Consider the following 22,860-nt stretch of genomic DNA (forward strand, 5'->3'; position numbering starts at 1 on the left):
AGGTGACTTTTTGTTCTGGAAGGAAATAAGCTATTTTGACAGGGATGCTTGTTAGGCAGGAGAGAGGTGGGGCAGATGTACCCTTGTAATGGGAGAAAGCTTGTTTCTGGTGCCATTCGGCACTGAGACAGCACGCAGTGCAGAGCTGCACGGTGGATGCTCCATGTGTGCCCTTCTTCCACCCAGCCCTTCTCAAAGAGACGCCTCACAGGCACATCCCCCATGGCTGCATCCACATAGACCCCATATAGGGGTCACCAACTCCCCTTCTTTTCCCCCTCCCACCCCAGGGCTGAACTCACATCGCCACCCCATCCCGCTGTGCACTCGCGGTGCTCCACTCCTCGGCTCCACGGGAAGAGGAAAATAAAGTGCAAATATTATCGTTGGCAGAGATTACCAGCTCCCCCACTGTGATTTAGGCATTTTTAAACTTCATGTTTTATTAATCTTTGCTGAACGATTAACGGCACTGAAATGTTGTGTCTGCAAACAAAGGCGCACGCTGCGGTGTTATCTCTGGGAGATAGCAGGGGTTTGGGCACCTGATTGCAGCTGATGAACTGCACAGCAGAGCTACAAGAGAGCAAAGCCCTGAGCAGGGCCTGGGGCCCTGAGAAGAGCTAAGAGCAGCAGCCCATAAAGGCAAAATGCACGGTAAACATGGCCAGGTTTGGGGTGCCATGCTGACAGAGGCACCCAGATGGACAGCCAGAGAGAGACAAGGCTTTGGCTCCATCCCCATCATCCTGTAAGTGGTTTTATAGAAGCACTGAAGGATTCGTGTTGGCCATCCAGCCCGACCTCCCCACACTGAGCAGGCTGACCTTGAAACCTCACACATCTCCGAGGTTGGGGCATCCACTGCGACAACCACCCCAACATCAACCTCCATCAACCCGCTCCAGGTTCACAACCCTTGTTCTTACATTCAGCCTGGATCTGCCCTCTTTCAGTTTGAAACCATTTCCCCTGGTCTGTTCACAGCAGACCCCACTAAAGAGCCTAATCCCACTAAAGAGCTCCCTTCTTTCTTGCAACCCTTCCTTCAGATACTGAAAGGCTGCTGCCAGCTCTCCCCAGAGCCTTCTCTTCCCAGTGGCAGAGGCAGTGAGCACAGCACAGGGGTCAACATCCCAGAATTGTTCTCCTTTCAAGCACTGGGAGCCAGCAAAGCCAACAGTTGCTGGATGCTATCGGTCCCTGAGCAAGAAGCAACCAACGTGGTGACTGAGGGCCCCTGCAGCCCAAATCCAGCTCTTAAGGGAGACCCCAACAACTCCACGCCCAGTGGAGTTTAAGGACAGTGGGAAGAAACAAAGCCTCAGGGGCCCTGGGCTGCTGGGAAGGGACAGCAGCACTGGGGCAAACGTCAGCCACAGATTTTATTGTTTAGTAATGAGCTCACCAACAGCAGCAAGCCAGGAGGGGGGGGTTGTACATGGATACAGATGGGGAGGAGTTACACAGACTGAGATTTGTACAGCTTTTGTACAGAAGAAATAAAATGGATCAAATAACAAAATAGACATTAGCAGTCAAACCTTTTTTTCTTTTTTTTTTTTTTGTCTTTTTTTATATATCATACTAACAAAATCTGATAGCCAAAAAATGACTAATCTACAAAATTGTCATACATACTGTACGAGTAAAAGGTTATCATCCATTTATACATCTAGTAACATCTTTATTCTGGTAACTTACATGAGGCCTATAGGATCTTAGTGTATTAATCATTCCCTACAAGGTAGTGCTGAGCTGCTAAAGCTGCAGAACAACGGAGTACTGGAATTTCTGTTAAGACTTCTACAGTGTCATTTGCATCTTCTTGTTATAACAAAACCCTCATGCATCTCTACTGCAAGGCAGAGGGGGGAGGCAACGGCACAGAGCCTCAGCACCCATCCCTCAGCTCGGGTGCTGCAGGAGGGATAAAGCTGAACTCACCCAACGCCGATTTACCCATTTTTCCCTTTGGTCGAGAGGGTTCGAGAGAAGGAATGGCCAAACAGAGACGTGATGTACCTGACAATGTCTCAGCCTTCAGCAGAAGCCCATCACTCAGCAGGGTGGGAGCGAGGCGGGACGCAGCCCCCGCACCGCCCTCGGGGCTGGAGATGGAGTAAAGGCACAAACAGGGCTGGTCCCTGGCCACCACCAAGGGATGGGTGCGTCCGTGCTGCGATGCCCTTGGACATCTCCCCCAAAGAACGAAGCCAGTAAGACCGAATATTGTGAAATACTTTATACACCACCACATATAGGCAAAAATAGCAATTAAACTTACAAATAAATAGAGGGGCTGGGGAACGTCCTCCTTGCCCTTTCCCAGCGTGTCCCTGGTTTGGAGTCTGCCTGTCCCTGGGGATCCCAGCAGAGGTCCCACCTCAGCCCCAGCCACCTCTGAGTGCTCAGGTGGAACCCAGATGTGTGACAGCACGTCCTGTGCCCAGCGAGCAGCTCCCACAGACCTGCACACGAGGACCAAGTTACACCCTGCTGCCCATGTCAGCATGGCCAGGAGAGTCCCCACCTCCTGGTTTGAGTGCATGGAGCAGCACAGCTACATACAGCCAGGGAAGACCAGCAGCATTCACTTTAGGCCACCTCTGCCCCACCTGCTGCTGCCTTGGAGAAGTTGCAGCAGCTATGAATTAATGGAGCATGCTCCCCATAACCACTCCTGGGGATCCTGCCCTGCACACAGCAAGAGTTCAAAGAGGGAAGAGGAAAACTCAAACGATGTTTCACCTATAGAGGAAGTCACTAAAAAACCAATCAAGGAAAATATAAGTAACAAAGGAATGGAGCTCGCCCACCTGCACCAGGAGCTGCTGCAGGGACTTCAGGAGAACTTTGGGGAACACCAACCCTGAATTCTGAGGAACAGCACTGAGGTGTTGGCTGTTGCAAGCTGGAACAAGGAATGCTGTCACTGGGATTTTCCTGAGCAACTGAATACACCAACCAGGATTTTGGTCCCCTGGAAAGTCCCAGTGCTTCTTCCAGGTAGTAAGAACTGATTAAACGCTTCCACCAGGCAGGATGGGATCCCACCAGCATCATTTCCAGCTAATGGATCCCACACTCTTCCTTAAGCCAGACAGCTGTGTTTGCTGACCTGTTGCACTCCCTGAAGTCACCTCTTTCTCCTCTCCTGCTCCCTTTGAACAGAAGAACTCATCAACCCTGCAACCAGTGAGCAAGGTCCAGCATTACATCAATCTGGCAACCCGCTAACAAAAATTGCACAATTTCATAGGAAATGAGGGCAAAAAGTTGACATGCAGTGATATTCATCTGCCTATAGCCTGGCTCAGATCTCTCCCAGCGCCCTTTTCTGCCTTGTCCTCTTTCACAGGAGCCCCATCGTATCAGGAGAACAACTGAGAACTGGAGGGTTCAGGCAACCAGGGGAAGCCTGGTAAGTGACTGCTGTTATTTCCTCCTGTTTTCACTGTAGCATCCAACAGTGAATCTGAACTGGACTTCATGGGGTGCTGCCTCACAGCTTTAAGAACACATTCTCCCCTTACTTACACCCTGAAGTCCCCGGGAGCTCTGGTGCAAAGATGGAGAGAAGAGCAAAGCCTCCAACAGAAGGAACAATCAACCAAGCAAACTGTGTGCTTCCTTTGCCTGCCTGCACCACAGCCACAGCAGGGCACGGCAGCACCCACCTGCTGCTCTGAGCACTCGGGATTCCAGATGCAAATTTGGGTGCTTGCCTGAGCCTGCATTGCCGTGCACAGACATGAGAGCCGTGTGGGCTCTCGCCTTGGATTCCTTCTGCTCCAATTGCTCGTGTTCACACACAGGATTTCTGTAGCCATCAAATGCAGACAGCCCCTACTGCATGAGTGCTCCCAGCAGTGAGCTGCTGTCTGGGTCTGGTGCTCTGAAGCCCCCCCTTCCCCCCCCGTACAGATGCAGTGGATCAGAAGAGCAGCCCTGCCTGCTGCTCCACAGGGACACACCACCACTCCTTCCCCAAACTGCAGCGGGTGAGAAACAAAATAAATAACCCTCTGAAATCAGACCATCTCGCATGACACACTGTGCTACAAGTACCAAGTGAAGCCTCCATGCTGCACAACCAGATATGTCTTCTACAAGGCAGGGAAGGAAACACGCACACCCCATCTCCCTCAGCCTACGCGTCCCAGTGAGCCACCAGCCCAGCAGGTTGCACTGTGCAGGCCTTTGGGGTGAGTGGGAGGGAAGGGACAGACCATGTGGGCAGCGTGCAGCCTCAGGACATGCTTCAGCGTTCAACACCATAAGCAAATCCCTTTGCAGCTCCTGTGGGGCTGCTGGGACTCAGTGACACCTCAGCTACCATAGGGTGCAGCCATCGTTCAGACTGCTGGTAGGACAAGGGCAGCTCAAGCAACACAAATTCCACAGTCCAAACCAATACAGGTAAGAAACCAAACCCAGAGAGATCTTCCTGCTCCCTCCTGGAACAACAGCTACCTTGGAAAACTGGGCTCCAGGATTGTCCCGATTACATCCGTTAGTACACTATGAACATTGTCCTTCTTTAAAGTGAAAATACTGTGTCTAGTCTTTTGGAGGTGCTAAAGCCAGATGTGGTATTGTTTTTCCTGACTGTGCACAGGAGCTGATACCGGCATGAAATGATCATCTTCACCTCTTCTCTATCAGAGCTTCTCCTGGAAGAAAAGACTCGATTAGCAAAAATGAGGGCAAGCACTGAGGTCTTTTGACAGAAAGGGAAACTGAGCTGCAGAGTGGGCTGCCAGGACTGGGAATCCAGGCTTTCTGTGTCCTGACCCACTGCACTGCCCAGCAAGCCATAGTGCTGTTTCCTCAGGCTCCCCTGAGGGGCGGGTGAAGTTTGAGGCTTCAGACCTTATCCTGCATTATGAACAGCAGGAGAGAGCAGGATGGCACGGCCCAGGAAAGCCACTCTGTGAAGGGGGTGGCAGATCTGAGACTGAGCAGGTCCTGGCTCATCCTGCCAGAAGTCACACAGGCAACCGACCCAGGAGACAGAGGACAAACTCCCAGCTGCTTCCCCCCAGAGCAAGTGCCTGCTGCTGGTGGGAGGCACACCAAGGAGCATCCTCCTGGTGACTTCCAGAGATTGTAATAGTGTAGAGTTCTCTCCACTGGTGCAACTTGCTGTGTTGGCAGAGCTGTCCCCACCCAAATTCTGCCCCCAGCAAAGCAAGCAAGAAAGTCACAGTCACCATTTTAAACAACGTTGTGCTCGTAACTTACCTCTTGCTTGTGGGATTTATCCTGCTGGTGAATCCCATTAGCAGACCCAGAATTTCCAACAGGCTGCAATAGAGAACAGACAGTGCTTACTGAAGAGGGACACCGGTGCTTGCCTGCAAGGACTGAGGTAGGTTTGCCTTCTCCCTTGGCCAACAACACTCAGTGGCCACTCCATGCAAGGAAAGAGGAAAGCAAAAATATCACATCATTTTTGGCAAGAAACTTCCTGATCCCTGCATCCTGGCCCAGCCCCCACATTAGGGATTACATCCTTCCCAGCTATAAAACATCCCCTGAGCTCCTACACGGACACAGAACAACTCTTCACTTCTGACCCTTAAATCCTGGTAAACAAACTGTGAGCCAAGGGCAGCTTTAGCTGCAGACAGCTCAGCACAGGGAACATCACCGCAGCAAAAAGGACATCGCCATTCCCCATTTCCCATCCCTGGGGACAAGCCTGGCAGACAGGACAGGCTGTTCTATCTTTAGAAAGCCCAAGAACTTTAAACATTTATAATGTTACTTCAGCAGGGATAATATGGAGCCCTTCAGCTTCCGAATGACAGTACAACCTGCACAAACAAGAGGAGAAAGCTGCAGCTTGAAGTCACAGCATGCCACATGTCAGTTGTTTGGGTCTCAGTAATCAGATTCACTGTTGTTGGTGGATTGCTGGTGACAGCAAAACCAGAAGTTATGGGGAGAGACAAGACTGCCAGGCTTAAATGCATCACTTAGGAACCCCCACTGAATGTCCTTCTTGAGTCTTGCCTGGATGGATGGAGGAATAAAGCCACTGTGCTGACTTGGCCCTAGGCTGCTGCACCCATAGCCAAAGCAGTGCACATGTTGTGCATGCCAGCATCTCCTACCTGGCTCCCAGAACACCCATCTGTACACAGAGCAGCCGGGGTGCCAGGAATCAGGTTGGAAATTTGATCTCAGTGCATGCTCACAATAATGAATACAAAGTGGTGTAATTCACTTGAAATTAAATAGACTCCCAGAGCAATCACAGCATACATTCTGAGGAAAGGTCTCAGTGCCAAATCCTTGTCATTTCCTGCAAAGCTGGGAGATCAGGGTCTCCCAAGACAGAAAGACCCTCTTCTTCTATTATAGGACAAGTACTTTGCAGCTGCACAGCGAGGCAGCAACTACAAGACAACGAGACAAAGACATACGGTGCCATTATGCTCCCCCAGCTCCTGAGTCTCCTTGCCTAATAGCAAGGCCAGCCATGCACATCAAGGGCTGCAGAGCGCAGGGGCTGACTAAGCCTGCAAAGGGAGAGCAGCAGCAGCTCGTGGTAATTAGAGATTTCCTCCTCAAGCACACAGTGAAGGCTCTGCAAACAATGCCAAGCCAGATCCCTGGGCAGCAGCTGCTGTCAGAGAGGAGACAGGAGGTCAGAAGGCACTGCAGAATGGGCTACAGCGGAAACATGGCTCCTCAAGAAGCATTACTGATTCCAGAAGTATTGCACCTGGAGCTCTTTAGGCCAGCAACATCCTCAGGCTCAGCCCAAAATCCCTGTTAACAGCTCCCCTTCATAGGCAAAAGGACAAGCAGACATCATGCTGAAACCTGAGAGCTTTGATCCAGACTTCCTCGTAACTTGGGCACTTCATAAACCTGACATCAATGGAAGTGTGAAGCCCAATTCCCTCCTAATCCTCTCCCTGTCTCTCGGTACTGCAGTTTGTAATTGAAGGCATAATGCTATCCTGTCGTATCTCAAGGATTACCTTAGCATGAAGGTATCACAGGAATGCCAAGGATAGATTAGCTGACCTCATGAAGTCCGTTCCAATTCACTTTAAGGTTATTTTCTACAGCTGGGGAAGAAATAATCACCACCTGCACCACCCCTGGAGCCAGGAAGGTGGAAAGGAGGATTTCCTGGTCTCAGGGGACTTAGCATTAAAGCAAACAGAATAACTTTCCCCACTCCTCCCATAGCTTACAACAGCCAAGGCTGTCACGATGCATTTTCATTTAACACACAGCAATTAACAGCAGGAGCAGAAGTCACTCTGGGGGCCTTGACAGTATTATGGCATGTCCTGGACTGCCACAAATTTGTCATCACCACAGCTATCCTGTCTGGTACCAGCAGACAGCACTGCAGGATGGAAGGAAATGTCAGCACCAGCTTGATGTTCAGCTGAGACAGCACTGCTCTCAGAACTGCACTTTTAACCTTGCATCCCCCTGCCTGCCTCCATGCAATGCAAAGGGCCCTTTGGAGCATGTGCAAACTGTACAAAGGCAGTGAGAGAATAAGACACAGCACCCCCAAATTACCTAGCACAACATATCTACACTTGCACTGGGTAAAACTCTGCCCCTTGTCCTTGTCCACCAGCTTGTGTGTACTACTCTGTGTCCATCTTAACATGAACTGTCACTTAATACTGCAAAAAAAAAAAGACATTTTTGAGCTCAGAACTTAAGTGAGCAAGTATCAGAGAAGCACCTGAGCCATCACCTGATAGCAGATGAGAAAATACAACTAGAGTGAAAGAGGACACGAGTCCATCTTTAAGGTCCCTCACAACCCAAGCCATTCTCTTAGCCTACAAAGCTAAAAGCTTGGCACAAGGGGCAGGTCACTGCACTGGAGGAATCAGTCAGGACTTAAACACCTCAGGTATGTGGTAGAAAAGGCCAAACATGAAGAGCTCATTTATTTGCAGCCCTCATTTTCACAAGGAAAGGTGCAAGACAACAACAGCAGTTTTGCCTTCTGAGAAGAAACACAGGTATACTAGAATAAATTGGGAAGAGAAGAGAGCAACTTGAGTGGGAACACTGTGGTACAGCAGCATACTTAGATCAGGTACTCCTGCCTCCAGGAGTTCATAGGAGAAATAAAGAATGTTTTCCCAGTCGCTTCTGAAGTTTGTGCTTAAGGAGAGCAAGAAAAAGCCCTCTCAAAGAGCAGAGATGGCAGAAAGGATCAACTTTCACACTGTAAAAATGATTCTAAAGGACATTATAAATCAGTTAAGAATTATCCCACTAACAGCTTGTGTTTTATTTTGTTTTTAAATCCAAGAGCAAGAAATATTTCTCTTCTGAGAAGAAAGAAGAATTCACAAGAAATCTACATCGGAACAGATGAGTGACCTGGGCAACAGACATCTGTGTGCTCTACCTGTGTTTTCTCCGAGGAAAGCCTCATGGCTTCCATGAGCTTCTCCATCTGGTGGCCCTGCTCCAGGGCGTTGCGCAGCACATCCTCAGTGCTGACCAGGCGGTGCTGCAGCCGGATCAGCTCCGACTCCGACGAGGGGTCGATCAGGGAGAACCGCCTCTGGTCTGTCACTGCCTTCTCCTTGTCCTTGTGTAACAGAGTGGAAACAGGGATGTTTTGCATTAGAACCCATCATTGAGGAAACTGAGTACAAATCTGCAGTAACTCAATAGAACTGTGTTTTGGTTTCAACAGTAGATGGGGCCAGAGCACAGCTCTATGGCATCAAACAACCAGCACAGCTCCAACCTGTTCCCAACACTGCAAATGTTATTCACATTTCAACCACTGGAGGACACTGAAGTACATAGGAATTAGAGAACATTGTTTTACGCATCTTACGACATAGGAATAAGCAGCGAGGGGAACTGACGGCCCTCCAGTTTCTCCCAACAGTTTTAGCCCTAGTTAGCCATGGATCTGAGATCTCTGGGAACAGGGTAGCAGTGGGGGAGGATGGACGCATATTTTACTGCTTAACAGGGTGCTGCTACACCAGGCACCGTCAGGGAAGCTCCCATCAGATGCTCAATAGCAAATGGACTAAATAATCTTAGTGGTCTTTTCCAGCCTTAACGATTTTATGAACGCAATCATCGTGGTTTGAAGCAGAAGCGACGGGCGTGAGCCCTACAGCATAGCACAGAGCCCTCCAACCTCACATCCAAGGCCAGGAGGGGCTCTGAGGCTCTCACCAGCACAACCAGTTTCTCTCGCAGCCCTTTGATGTCATCTTTGAGCTTCTGTTCCTTCAGCCGCCACTCGGCCTTGTGCACCTCCCGGCTCAGATCACGCTCAGGCCCAGGTGAGTGCCGGTTTGCCTCCAGCAGCAGTGCTCTGAGCTCATTCAGGCTCCTGGAAGCAACAGCAACAAGAGACGAGGACATTCCAGCTGGGGTTAATGGTGGTTACAGCACTGTGAGCACACACACGTCCTGCACACTGACCTTTCCTTCTTGAGGAGCTCCTGGCTGATCAGGACCAGCTGCCCCGACGCATCGTGTGTTTTCCTGGTCAAGGCTTCCAGCTCCCCTTCCAGCCTCTTCTTTTCTTTTAACACCGTATCTGCCTTCTTTTCCGTGGTTTTGCATTTGTTTTCCAAAGCTAGGAGAAGCAGAGGATACAAGGGGGAAGAAAAGTTGCTTAGTCCTTTAATTACTTCTACTTTCGCCTTTCCCAGTTCTCAGTCTTAAAAACACAGGGCTGGTAAGCTCTGGATCTGGCCCCGTTTAAGGGAAGATTTCAGGAACATCACACCAAGCTCCATTTGTTTGTCTGTTTCCTCCAGTGAGCCCATACCCCTCCTTGCTCATGCAAATGCCTTCTACAGAAAAGAAGGCTCTGGGGAGACCTCATTGCAGCCTTCCAGTACTTGAAGGGAGCTTACAAAGCAGGAGGGAGACTGACTTTTTACACAATGTGAGACAGGACAATGAGGAATGGCTGTAAAATAAAAGAGGGGAGATTTAGGTTACATGTTAGGAATAAATGTTTTACTCAGAGATCCGCAAGGTGCTGGCACAGGTTGCCCAGAGAGGTTGTGGGTTCCTCATCCCTGGAGCCATTCAAGGCCAAGCTGGATAGGGCTTGCAACCAGCCCATGCAGAGGGTTGGAAGCAGATGATCTCTAAAGTCCCCTCCAACCTGATCCATTCTGTGATTCTATCATGTGTTCTCTTGGACTAGAACTCTCAAATTTTTACCAGCAGCACCCACTGACAGACAGTGCCATGTTTTACATGTCTTTACACATTTTCTTTACATGTTTTTACATGTTTTACACCTGTCTTTGAGCACCTGGGCTCTTATTCAACAGAAAGATGAAAGATGAGCAAAGAAGCACCTTGTTCCCACCTGCACTGGATTAGGGAAACTTACCACTTACTTGGGCCCTTAGGGCTTCGGTCTGGGACACCAGTGATGACACCTCTTTGTCTCTTTTACTCAGTTTGTCTTGAAGGTCTCCAGTGAGATGAAAAGAAAAGACAAGGATTAGAAGCCTGGAAAACCTTCTGTGCAAATCAGGAAGGTGTTGAATCTAGGGTTAGGGTTCAGAGTGCCATAAATGGGGTGTGATGGGCACCAGAGGCAAATCCACATCAGCAGAGAAGCAGCAGCAGAGGGGTAACACACATTCTTCACCTTGCACCTCACCACCACTCAGCACTAGGAGGCATGAGGAGGCAGGTTACACAGCTAGGAAGCCAACGATACAGGTTTAAGAAAGCAAAAATAAAGGGTAATGAAGCTCTGAGCAAAATCTAAGTTCCTGGAAAAGTCCCAGTGATCTCCTTTTAGATTGCTGCATCCTCAGAAGGGCTTTAAAAAGGGATTTGCAGAAAACAGACTCCTTAGAGATGAATAATTGAGAAACAGATATAACTATAAACCAAATACCATTTGAAAATGGAAGTGACAAGTCTTGGTCATCTGGCAAGGCTTTTCTGCTAAAAACAGACCAATAAACCCTAAGAAAGAATGAAGAAACCTGAGTTTTGTAGGAATGAACAAGAAAAGGGGTGATCAGGAAGGATCTCAGGCGTCTCAGATCAGCCCCAAATTCTCCACAAAGGACCAAACTCAAGGACATCCTTCTCAAGAGGAAGAGAGACCCAGAGTCTGTCTGGGTCATTCAGGTGCAATCGTGCAGCTCTGTCGTTGCTGGGACTGGGAGTCACAGCTCACCCTTTTGGTCAGGGAGGCTAAAAGCAATTCAGCTTTCAAGCGACATCATATAAACTTCCCAAGTGCATAAATTCTGGGCTTTATTCAAAGGATGGATATGATGTATAGCAAGCTTAATAAAAATATCTACCATGAGCAATGACCTTATAGAAGCACAGTATGCTCAGTGTCCACGTTTTACCTCTGTAACATAAGGGTGGGATGGAGCGAGCCCATTTCCCCAGATCTGTCCCCATCCTGCACCGCCTTTATGGTGAGTGCACAACAAAAAATGAAAACCACCACCTCTACATTAGAGGGGGCAGACAGCAAATGCTATCTAGCAAAAAAAAAAAAAAAGAAAAAAGAAAGAAAGAAAAAAAAGAAAAACATGACTTCTCAGGCTCCTTTCATGTAGCTGTGCCTGCAAGAGCAGAACAGCAGAGGAAGGGACAGCACGTGAGTTGCTGGAATGCTTCATGACCTACCTTCCATGGTCTGCTTCATCCTTATCTTCTCTTCTGAAATATCATTAGTATCAATCATCTGAAATAAATGTAGAATATGAGATATTAAACAGCCCTCAACTCAAAGACTCAAAGCAAAACCAACAACCACAAAGCCCCATCCAAGCAGCAGAAGTGGGATTGCACCCAAGTCTGGATGCTTTGCAGTCTTCCAAGAGGAAAGCAAACTTTTGTGGAGTTGCTTCTCCACTTGGGTACTACCAGAGGTCTCCTGATCCAGCACCACTCCATAAAGCACACCCTTTGGGATGGCTGTTCATGTGTTCTCATCAACACCTCAAGACTGCCCCTGTTCAGAAAAATGTACAAAGATCTCCATCTCATCTGTAACCTCGTGAGGCTTAGAGAATGGCAAACACTTCCACTGGGTGCAAATACACTTATTAAAGATGACAACTTGGAATAACACAGCACTACCCCCAGGTACCCCACATGGGAACAGCACAGGCATAGTTCCATAGGATCACCAAGAGAAACAATGTGCCTGAAGCATTAATGAGTACAATTAAAACAGTGCAGACCTCAGGAAGAGCACAGACTGTCAGTCTTCTTGAGACACGACAGTCTCAAATGGAAGCCAGACAAATGGCATCAAACTGTGCCCAGCCTACACATGGACAGCATCCACAGCAGTATTAGCATGGAGAGGCTGCCCTTGGGCAGTGTGTGCCAAGTGACACAGTTGCACTTGTACCTGCTGCATGGTACCCAACAGAAGCATGGGCTCTCATACAGATGGAAATCCTCTCACATGCATCCCCTCTCACCTTTTCCTTTCTTTTCCCACAAAATCCTATAGTTCATCTCTCCAGACTCAGTGCAAATGGCCAGGAGATTCCAAGGGAATCCCAAACACCCTGGAGAGAGGGTGGCCATTGCACAACCCCCTAACAAGGGAAAATCCATCCCAACCCAGGAGACTTCACTTCTGCCCCAGCCAGGGTAATTTCTCCCCTACAACACCATTGAGCTGCACACAGTTGCCAAACATCCACTTCCCAGATTTCAGGCTTCATCTCAAGGCAGATTCAGGTAAGCTATAGCATGAAATTTCATTACCTGCCCAATTTGGCACCGTGCAACTACCAGCCTTTGACTTCTACCTGCTTACTAACAAACAAGTAAATAATAAAAATGTTTTCCATTGCAGAGGCTACAGTTCAGCACTTGAAGCCTCCTCCCATCCAGCAGCCTCTGGTGGGACTTTAGGACACAGTGTTCAGACTGAGCAATTGCTGCAGCCACCACTGCTGAAAGCCCCAGCAGCTCATGCACACTGCAGGACCCAGCTTGAATAGAAGCAGGAGCACACCTGAAGGGGAAACACGTTGCCTGATGCATTTCTGGCACAGAAAACTATTTAACTGCTCTGTTCTCACTTGGAGACATAGGAAAGAAGGCACGTTCACAGTCATGAGACATTGGTTTGCTCAAAATATTTGGATAGCTACAGTCACATTAAATTAGCTGTTTTAAGATAGAATTTATTCTATGACACTCAAAGGCTTTCATCAATGGATTTCTTCCCAAGTTTTCCTGATTTTAATCGACACACACTTAAAAATAATTACTTCAAGACTTCCTGGTTCTAATCCAATACCAATAAAATCCCCAGAGCCCTCTCACTTATTTAAATGGCTCTGGAACAAGCCTCAAGTTTCTTTTACATTCATTCTTTTTTAAATCTTGGCTATAACATACGATGCACTGTAATAACAACTCGCTTTTCCCAGGGCCACAGCTGTACTTATTGTTCATGACCATCTTTACTAGAGGAAACATGTTGAGCAACCCTTGAAGGACCATTAATGCTGCAGATCCCTCCTCAGCCTTTTTTCCTCCTCTTCAGTGGAGGAAGTCTTTCTGCAGGCATGAGGCTCCGACTTGGCCAACACTAATTCATTGGCTTCACTTTGTTGCCTAGCGGTACAAATGATTTCAGTGGGGTTGTTCATGCTGGCAAATTAAACACAGACATTATATCCACTTCATTGGCACCTCGGTCTGGAACAGACTACATCTCCTGGTAATAGATTTCAAATGAATGTTCTCAAAATGTGAACAGTTTATGGCTTATTTTCCTTTTCCTCATCCCCACATGGACAAGCTCAAGTTGGCTGCTAGCTCATTTCTCATGCCAAAGGCAAACACAAACCCTGCTCTAGGGCCATGGGTGGCAACCTCCCTGCTTCACTCTAGTGAAAAGCCTGTGAGTCAGTCACATACTTCACAGTACCACTGCTTTTACCTAGCCTTCCTGGGGGAGGCTCAGGACTCTCATTCAATCAGGCATTTTATTTCCCTGGCCTGGTGCCACTCTGAACCCTGCTAGCAGCTCTCCCACTACAACCCCAATAAATTACAGCATTTCCTAACATCTCCCAAATATGCCATCAGGCCACGCTGCTTGCTTTCCACTCAGCTCAACCCTGCTGAGGCTCTCAAATCATACTCCATGTTCTCCCTTAGCACACACAATGCTTCTTTCACCCTGTCCTCCACCTTCCCCTGGAGGACCTTGCTCCTGAAGCCTGTTGCAGCTCCTCAGAGAACAACAGATGCACAGCAGAAATGATGCTTTTTCAGCTAAGGACACTGCTTTCTCAGAATGAGCACCTCTCCCTGCCAAACCACAACAGCCATGTTCTGCTATCACAACACTAACACAGCTTTGAACCCAAATGTGGCCCACCTGCTTTTGACTCTTACTTTCTATACCACTGTAATGGCTTTCAAGGATGGAAAGTCCCCGAATGGAGCTGCAGCACAGAAAAAGCATCATCAACAGAAAGTAAAACCTCAGAAGCCTCAGCAAACTGCACAAGACAGCAGCTGAGTGCTACTCCTAGGAAGAATTATTAACAGTGATAACAACTAAGCAAAATGACCCAGAAGTCATACATTTGCATGCTGAGAAGGATGTAAGGCTTCCATGGACTGCAGCTTGTTCTCTAAGACAAGCACTTTTTCCTGCAATCTGTGGATCTCCTGTTTGTTCTGGGCTTCTGTTTTCTGTAGAGTTTCATAGTCCGACATCTTCTTCTCAGCTAAAGAAATCTGCTCTTTCAAGAAAGCTATTGCTTGTGTCTGATCTTTGTATTCGCTGTGAAGTTTCTCCAGTTCATGCACCCTCAGCTCAGCATCCCGACACTTGTCCTTCACGTCCTGGAGCTCGAGAAGGTGCTGATTGCTTTTGGTTTCCAGTTGCATTTTCCAGTTGCTGTTACTTTTTTCCACTTCATCCACAGCCTCCTGCAGCTTCAGCTTGAGGCTCTCTTTCTCCTTTATGTGAACAGCCGTCTCGATGTCATGCTTTGCCTTCAGGTTCTCCAGCTCAAGCTGGTGCTCCATCTTGATGCTCTCCACCACCGCCTTCAGCTCCACAATCTCCTTGTGCTGGGTGTCAGGGCCTGTGTTCAGTGTGGCTTTGAGGTCCTCCAGAGACTTCTGGTGGTCAGAAGCTAACGTGTCCAGCTTGGACTTCCAGTTGTCCATCAGTCCCATGTTCTCATTGGTGGCCTGCTGAACCTTATGCTTTAAGTCAACGATTTCTTGCGAATACTTCTCATTGACAGCTTTCAGCTTCTCCATCTCCTGCTGGTACTTCTTTAACGTCTTCTCATACTTCTCCTTCAGCTGGCTGCTCTCCTTCTGGTGCTCCTTGTTGGCAGACAGCAGCTGATCCCGCAGACGAAGTGCCTCAGACTGCAAGCCAAGGCTGTGCTCGGGGGTCTCTGCCTGGTGTGAGCTCCGCAAGCACTGCCGCAGCTCATCCACCTCGCTGCGCCGCAGGCTCAGCTCCTCCTCCAGCTGCAGGATCCGGGACTGCTCCGCCACCGTGGTCAGCTGCAACGGGACAGAGAAGACAAAGTCAGCACCCACTGCCCATTGCTGCACCCACCCCTTTAGGAAATGGGCTGCGGTGGAAGTAGATCCGAAGTACGTTAGTCAAAATTCAAATAAAAGGGGAAGGACACCCAGCACCCTCCAACCTGAGCACAGTTTTGCACCAGGGTAATTATCACCGATAACTGATAGCTACATCTTTGGGCCAGTTTGCTTTTCTAATAGGAGCCGACTTATTTTCAAGACAGAAATACATACCTTGGACAAAACCCTTTAAGTTTGCTAGGGAGCAGCGTCAGCAGTTTATGAAAAAATAATGTCCTGAAAGGCCATTATATTTCCAGACCAGGCACCTTGCCAGATGATGCACAGAGGAAATGTGACTGCACATGCAGGAAGACCGCAAGCATTGAAACCAGCATTAAGCAAAATGTTTCCATTCTTGCTCAGCAAACCTTGGCCTACAGACCCCACCTCTGCTTGTCATTTGCTTACCCTGGTGTAAAAAGGAAAAGGGATTTTATGCGTGAGTACTTGTTAGAGTTTGTCAGGAAAGTAAAAATAAGGCTAGAGGATGCGGGACAACAAATCTCATGATGGTTAACAGGGAGCATAAGGCCTGTGGATCAGTGCCATACAACATGAACACAACTTAAGAGGGCAGAACTGCCTGCTGGTCACGGGGAGTTGGGTGTGCTCTGGCAATGGATGTAGAAGAGGAGATATGACCAGCTGAAATATTAGGAAAAAGCAGAAGAAACAAGGAAACCAACTGAATTTCCCAGTATCAAAATAACTCCATTTCATTCGCCGTATCCCCCACAACCGCCAGCCCAGGAGGACTGGACAGTTTTGCTTTTAGTTGGGCAAAGGGGCACTCCAACCGTTTAGAAACCTTTTGAAAAACCTCACAGTTGTGTTTTCAACTCTAACAAACCCACTGCTGAGAAGCAGGCTCATCACAGTGAGCTGGCCACTTCCTACACCACCCAACAGCAGGAGAAGGATCTTTCCACATCTGGCAGCTGATATTAGGAAGAACTTCCCCTCAGAAGGAGCGGTTAGGCATTGGAACATGTTGCTGAGAGGTGGTGGAGTCACCATCCCTGGAAGTGTTTTAGGAAAGGGACACGGGTTAGCGGGCAGTGTTGGTGCTAGGTGGACATTTGGATGAGACGATCTTAGAGGTCTTTTCCAACCTTAACAATTGTGTGATTCTTTCAGGATTGGGTGCAGGTTCACATGGGCAGTGCGTACATACATTGCTGGACAAGGATTGGAGCTGTCCCATTTGGCCTCACCACTGCTCTTTCATTTTGAACCACAGCTCCCACGGCTGGAGCTGGGACAAAGGAATGCTGATTGCAATGTTATTTCCTATTGCAGCCTCTGGGCAGCATGAATCGCGCAGGGTTGCAGGTATTATTTGAGCATGTTAATTGAATGATGAGTTGTGAAGAGCTCATGGTCAAATGGTGGCATGGGGCAGAGAAGCAAGCTCAATCTAGGAAACATGTCCTCCCCGCAAGAAGCCAAGCTAGAAATCAGACAGTGCTACCATTTCCAGGGAGGGAGAGAGCAAAGAAAAACCAAACCAAATAAAAATCAGGGATGCCTACATTCAAGCCAAAACCAATCAACCGCATAAACCAAAATGAAACCCAAAGCGGTATCACGAGCATCAGCGTGGGGCAAGCGCTGTTCTGCAGGCAGGGTAAGTGGCAGTGGATTACCCTGGTGTCCTCTAATTCTCTGAGGAGTTTCTCAGCCTGTGCCTTCTCAAACAGCAGGCTCTGCTCGAGCTCCCGTATTCGGGCATGCTCCAACTGCGTCTGAGTCTGGTCACACAGGGGAAAGGAACAGTAGAGATGGGGAAAGGGAGGGGAGAGAGAGGGAGAGAGAGGGAAAGAGAAGGCTGCAACATCATCTCTGGCATACAGGATAAGGAAAGGTAGTTCACAACACGAGGAGAATAAAGATCCAAACAAGCAGGAAAAATCCAACCAAACAGAAAATGATCACTGTGGGATTTTTACATGGTACTCATAGCAGCTATTCACAACAAAATGCAATCCAAGGGGAAAACGGCCCTCTGCATTAGGAGTATACTGAAGGTAATTGCTAAAAAGCAGAACTCTGCCTGCTGCAGACCACCAGTACAAGACCCTTACATCACAAAACGATCTTGCAATGATTCTCCCACACCTCTCCTCATAAGGTTGATCAGATTTACATTAGGACTGCTAAAAAATAAAACTCTCAAACTGTGCATCATTGCACGCTGCAGTTCTGGTTCCAAAGCAAGAAGTGATGATACACAAAGAGGTCTCTCGCTCTTCAGGTTGACTGAAAAGTATTGGAAGTTCCCATCCTTTTTGCTCTGGAGACACCTTGAACCCTGCACTAGGTGGAAAAAACACAACAGCAGGTCACACTGTGCTCAGCGTCTGCTAAAACCAAACCACACTGCACTGAGCATAAATCAAAGAAATACAGGTACCAGGCTGTAATACAAATCAGTGCTTAATTTTGAATAGGGCTGCTGTGAGTTTCAAAGCAATTTCAAAAACCTAGAACTAGTAAGCTCTTACAAAAGACAGCTTGAGAAAAATAGCACAGATAAGTAAGCTAAGCACAAGCAGCTGTCATAACCTGACCAAATCCAAGAGCACTGACTCCATACAGTGCTTCCCCTTTAAGCAGAAGCACTGTATAGATGCCCTTGGTGGCAAACTTCAGGGCTCTGCAATCACCACTGTCACATCACGTTAAGTTTCCCGTAAACTAAAGAGGGGATACATGGGAAAAGTGGATGCAAACCCCACCCCAGCTTACAAAAACACTTTCCTTTGGAATAAACTGGACATACCATAAAAGGAACTTGCTCTGAATATAATATATATGTATTTATAATCTCCCTTTTCTGACCTTCATTTTCAATAGGATTATTTGCTTTCTCTATTGGAATTGGTTTTATGATTTGTGTGTTTTTTGTTCGTTTGTTTGTTTTTTGCAAATGTTTGATTGGCTGTCTACAAATGAAGTTGATACTTGTGAAAAGCCATGTTTCTCTTGCCTCGAAACATACCATTTTACACAGACTGTAAAGATCACAGCTACCAGGTACATTCAGATTACTCCATATCCTACATGATCTGTTTGAGCCCAGGAGGAGGGAAAAAGATGCGGACTCAAAAACACAAACATTATCAAATGTCTCAGTTAACATCACTGCAATGCACTGCATCCTAATTCAAGAAAATCAAGCCTTGGTACTCTAACTTGGTACCAAGTGGCTTCTCCCATTCTCTACACAGCTCAAAGATCCACACCTTCAGATGGAGCTCCAGGTTTGAATTCATTCACAGGGATGGTTATTCCATTAACACTAATGAACTTTCATTAGTTTACTCTTGCTCAAAATACCCACATACCTTTCAGTAACGTAAACTGCTGAAACTGCCCTTACTGCTGGTAAGTCATGTAGCCCACAGATGCTGACCTACCACAGAACTCAACTCTGAATCTCCACAAAGGATTTTCTCAGGATTCCCGAGGTCGGCACGCAGATTTCCAGCAAGCCACCTCAGTGCCACCTGATATTCCTTCTCAGCATCCATCAAACCTACTGTTTTCCAAGTCTTGAAAATCAGTATGAAAATAGAGGAGAAAAAAACACAAAAAACAAAACAGGGAAGAAAGCTGGATCGACTTTTTACAGGCCTTAAACACAGCTTCATTTAATAGTTGCAAGAACTTCTCCTTTATTTCTTATTTTATGCCATTTGATTTGCCTAGTCCCCAAGAGTCAGCTTCAAATCAAAGTTTCCCTTTGAGGAAGGTCAGAACTGCATTTCAGACTTAATCCCCATTATTAGTCTCAGAATTTCCAGTGGTGTGTGAAGTGCCATGCAGATTCCAGGAGAGAAGCACGAGGAACAACCTCTCCAAGGAAATATTTTTCTGTAACAACAGTTTTACACTATAAAAAGCTTTTCTGCCAAGTTTGTTTGTTTTCCCTGCCGTTGCCTTCCATCGTCCAAAGCATCAGCAGTGCCAACCGGGACCAAAAGAGAACTTAAATTGTGATCACATTTCAAGGCTAAGCACAGAAATCCTCCCACTGTGTCCAATGTCTGAATATTGGATCCATAGCTCCAAACGCTGAAAAACTCCAAGTTCATAATGCATCAAGGATGGAACTGTCCAACAGGACGAACCCTAAAGCCAAAAACCACAGGGAAAAGGAGAATCACTTCTGAGCATCACACCTGGTGCTCATTCCAAAGGGACTGATGGATCAGTGACCTTTCTCTAAAGCACTGGGGGAAAGCAATCAGCTCAGCTCAGTATCAAACCCACTTCATTCCCCACTCACTAGGGCAGGAACTGCACTTTGCTGTCCTTTGGCACAGGTCTGCCACCAGGGCACTGCGGATTTACATCCATCAAACATGATTCTACTTATCTTTTGGATAAAGAGGAGCTTATACCAAGACAGTCACATCCATAGCAACATACTCCTAGTTTTCACATTTTCCTGGCCCTTTGCTGATAGAATTGAAGCAGGTCCTTTGATTTTCCTGGCTGTTACCAACCTAGCATGATAGCTAAAGATGAGGAAAGCCCCACAATTAACACCTGCAGAGCAGAGCCTCACTTTCACAGAAACATTTCCTTCTTCTTTGCACATACTCAGGACAAGCTCCTAATACCAACTTCCAGTTTATTAATTGCAACAAATTTTAACACAACTTGACAACTCATGGCAAAACCTAAAGCCAGGGTGGCTGGACACGAGCAATTCTAGGCAACTCCTACTGTTACCAGTGATGGGGCAACATATCAAAGATCAATCGTCACAGTTTTTGTAGCATATCCACAGCCATCAGTAAAGAGAATGCAGAGAGAGTCAGGTAGGAATTACCACACACACAGCTCCCAGTTTGGCCCCCACATCTCAGTGAGGGCAGTGGGGATTACCTCCAAATCCCCCTTGGTAATGGATTCTTCTTCCACACGGAACTGCAAGTCCTCCACTTTCCTGTGGGAGGAAGAAGAGACAAAGAGCAATCAGTAACACCCAGATGAGCACCCTACTAGCAGCCGTTGCACACGGGCCACCCTTGTGCAATAAAAAGATGAGAAAAGAAGGAACTTTACATAAAAAGTGCAGAGGTTGCACTGATTTGCCATGCATAAATACACATAAAGCCACATACTGGAAGTGCCTAGGACTCTTTTGCAAAGTCTGAACGTAAAATCTCATAACAATACACAGTAATCCAATCTTCTGCTGAACTCAGTCTTCTTTGTTCTCTTTACTGATTTAAAAAAAAAAATAGCAGTAATGAAGATGTTACACTGGCAGCCAGATGTAAGGGCTCTGATTCAGTTACAGAGACAAAAATAGCTGTGACAGTACATATCTAACTTCATAAACAAGCTTCCTTGTCTAAACCTCCCCTAATTAGAGGAGGCATCTGTTGATATTTAGGAAATAGCTCAGCTGTTGTGGGTTAAAGGGCCTCCTGGAGCTGGGAAAATGAGCTGCCTGCCCAAAGAGCATGAATGAACAACTCCTCTCCAGGAGGAGCACCGTCCCACTGAAACCAGCACCATTTCCAGCTTTCTCAGTTAACACACAGAAATGCCTTCGTTCCCACCGGAGGGTTCAGTTATACGTATGGAGCAATTGGCCTCCAAGAATGACAAACAGATCTTTCCTCTCATCCAGAAAGGAAATGCATGTATCATCACATGGGGCCCCTGGGACATGGGGAATCACAATGTATTCCACTTTGACTTCCATTTCTCACAACATCCACGAGATTACCACATCACAGAGAGATATATATGCTCCCTGTTCAGTATCTTCAGTATCAGGAACCAAAAAAGGGGGAAGATGGTTGGAAGCCTTCAATAGGTTCATAGCCCAGCAGGAGACCAAGGCTGTTTGGCCATCAGCCAGCAGTGGCAGAGAACTGTTGCCCACATTGTACAGTTAGGGCAATATCTGCCATTGTCACATGCTCTTGGACATGCAAGCAACCTGAAAGTTGTTACTGGGGTCCTCACAGGTGTGCCAGCAGTTTGGGGTCCCCATCAGGAACAGAAGTGCTTTTTGTCTGAAAAACTACCTGTATTTGGCAAGAATACGGGTCCAACCACACAACAGGCAGATTGTAGTAGCCAAGACAGGGGAGCACAGCACATGTGAAATACAAGGAGACATCCCAGGATGTCTCTCCAGTCACTTTCTTGTCCTTACATCCAACCAACGCCATTCACAGCTAAGAGCTTCATCTCTTACACGGTTTCACCTCCCCCATGCCCATTCACTCCCATTTTACCTCTTCTCCTCTTCCAGTTGGTTCAGCAGTTCAATCTTCTCCTTCTGCATCCCATCCACCAGAGCTCGAGCTCGCTGGAGATTCCCCTCTGCCTCTGTGACATACTGCAGCAACAAAAAGAACCTGACTCACAAAAGCTGGCAACATTTGACGTACAGAACTGTTTAAAAAAAGGATCAGAACAAGGGAACAGAAGGTTCTGATGATCTATTTCAGAGGCTGCTATTGTAAGAAGGTAGATTTGCCAAAAAGCCCAGGACATAAGCATCAAAAAAACCTGCTCAATCTCCTCCAGCTGTAGATGTGATCCATGTTTCAGTGTCTTTCAGATTGGAACCCTTTGGAGAATCCAGCTCTGATTAGATTTAAGCACTCATAGCCCAAACAGTTTTGAAAACCTGGTTCGAAGTCACCAGATCCAGTTCTGCCCTCATCACTGAGCAGGAGAATCATTTTAGGCTCCCATTAATTCATCACTGATAATTACCAGAAAATATCATTCCAGAAGGAAGACGTCAGCTTGCAGTTGATTTACCATTTCCTCCCATGGTTCTGGCAGGCAGGTGTGGCCCACCACAAAGAGAGTCAGTGCTACCCATCCCTGCTCCCTGCAGCTGAGCAGGGTTTATAACAGCAGCAAGGAACTCAGGGTAAGAACAGTTTATTAGAGAGCCACACATGGATGAACAGCATAAACATGTGACTCCTTTCTTTGTACATTCAGGTGGATAAAATACCATCTACATACAATCTTGAACAAAATTCAAAGCGTTAGCACGATCAGCCTGCTTTCCTTACAGTTGCCAACTCTTAGTATGATTAAATCATCCCCTCTGGATAAGCAGGGCTTACACCAACTGATGCAGCATCTGACAGTATCATAGAACGCTGCAGTGCAGCCACAGCCAAGGCCAGAGCGGGTGGCTCAGGGCACTGTGCTTGTTTCCCACTGCATTTCAGC

At 47.3% G+C, this 22,860-nt stretch overlaps 1 protein-coding gene across 1 annotated transcript in view; it reads right to left on the reverse strand.

Annotated features, from left to right (window-relative positions):
• Positions 1-4,664: 4,664 nt before the first annotated feature.
• Positions 4,665-22,860, reverse strand: part of CLIP2 (CAP-Gly domain containing linker protein 2) — a gene marked incomplete at both ends in the record, with an annotated part of 44,026 nt that continues 25,830 nt past the window's right edge. The window contains 11 exons of the mRNA XM_079545263.1: positions 4,665-4,676; positions 5,248-5,310; positions 8,411-8,596; positions 9,205-9,364; positions 9,457-9,613; positions 10,388-10,471; positions 11,662-11,719; positions 14,602-15,546; positions 17,280-17,384; positions 20,530-20,590; positions 21,900-22,003. Of these exons, the coding sequence (XP_079401389.1) occupies positions 4,665-4,676; positions 5,248-5,310; positions 8,411-8,596; positions 9,205-9,364; positions 9,457-9,613; positions 10,388-10,471; positions 11,662-11,719; positions 14,602-15,546; positions 17,280-17,384; positions 20,530-20,590; positions 21,900-22,003 (1,935 nt within the window). The remainder of the gene's footprint in view (positions 4,677-5,247; positions 5,311-8,410; positions 8,597-9,204; positions 9,365-9,456; positions 9,614-10,387; positions 10,472-11,661; positions 11,720-14,601; positions 15,547-17,279; positions 17,385-20,529; positions 20,591-21,899; positions 22,004-22,860) is intronic.

Source organism: Tetrao urogallus (genome assembly GCF_951394365.1).
Source record: "Tetrao urogallus genome assembly, chromosome: 20".
In the NCBI taxonomy this organism is placed as follows: Eukaryota; Metazoa; Chordata; class Aves; order Galliformes; family Phasianidae; genus Tetrao; species Tetrao urogallus.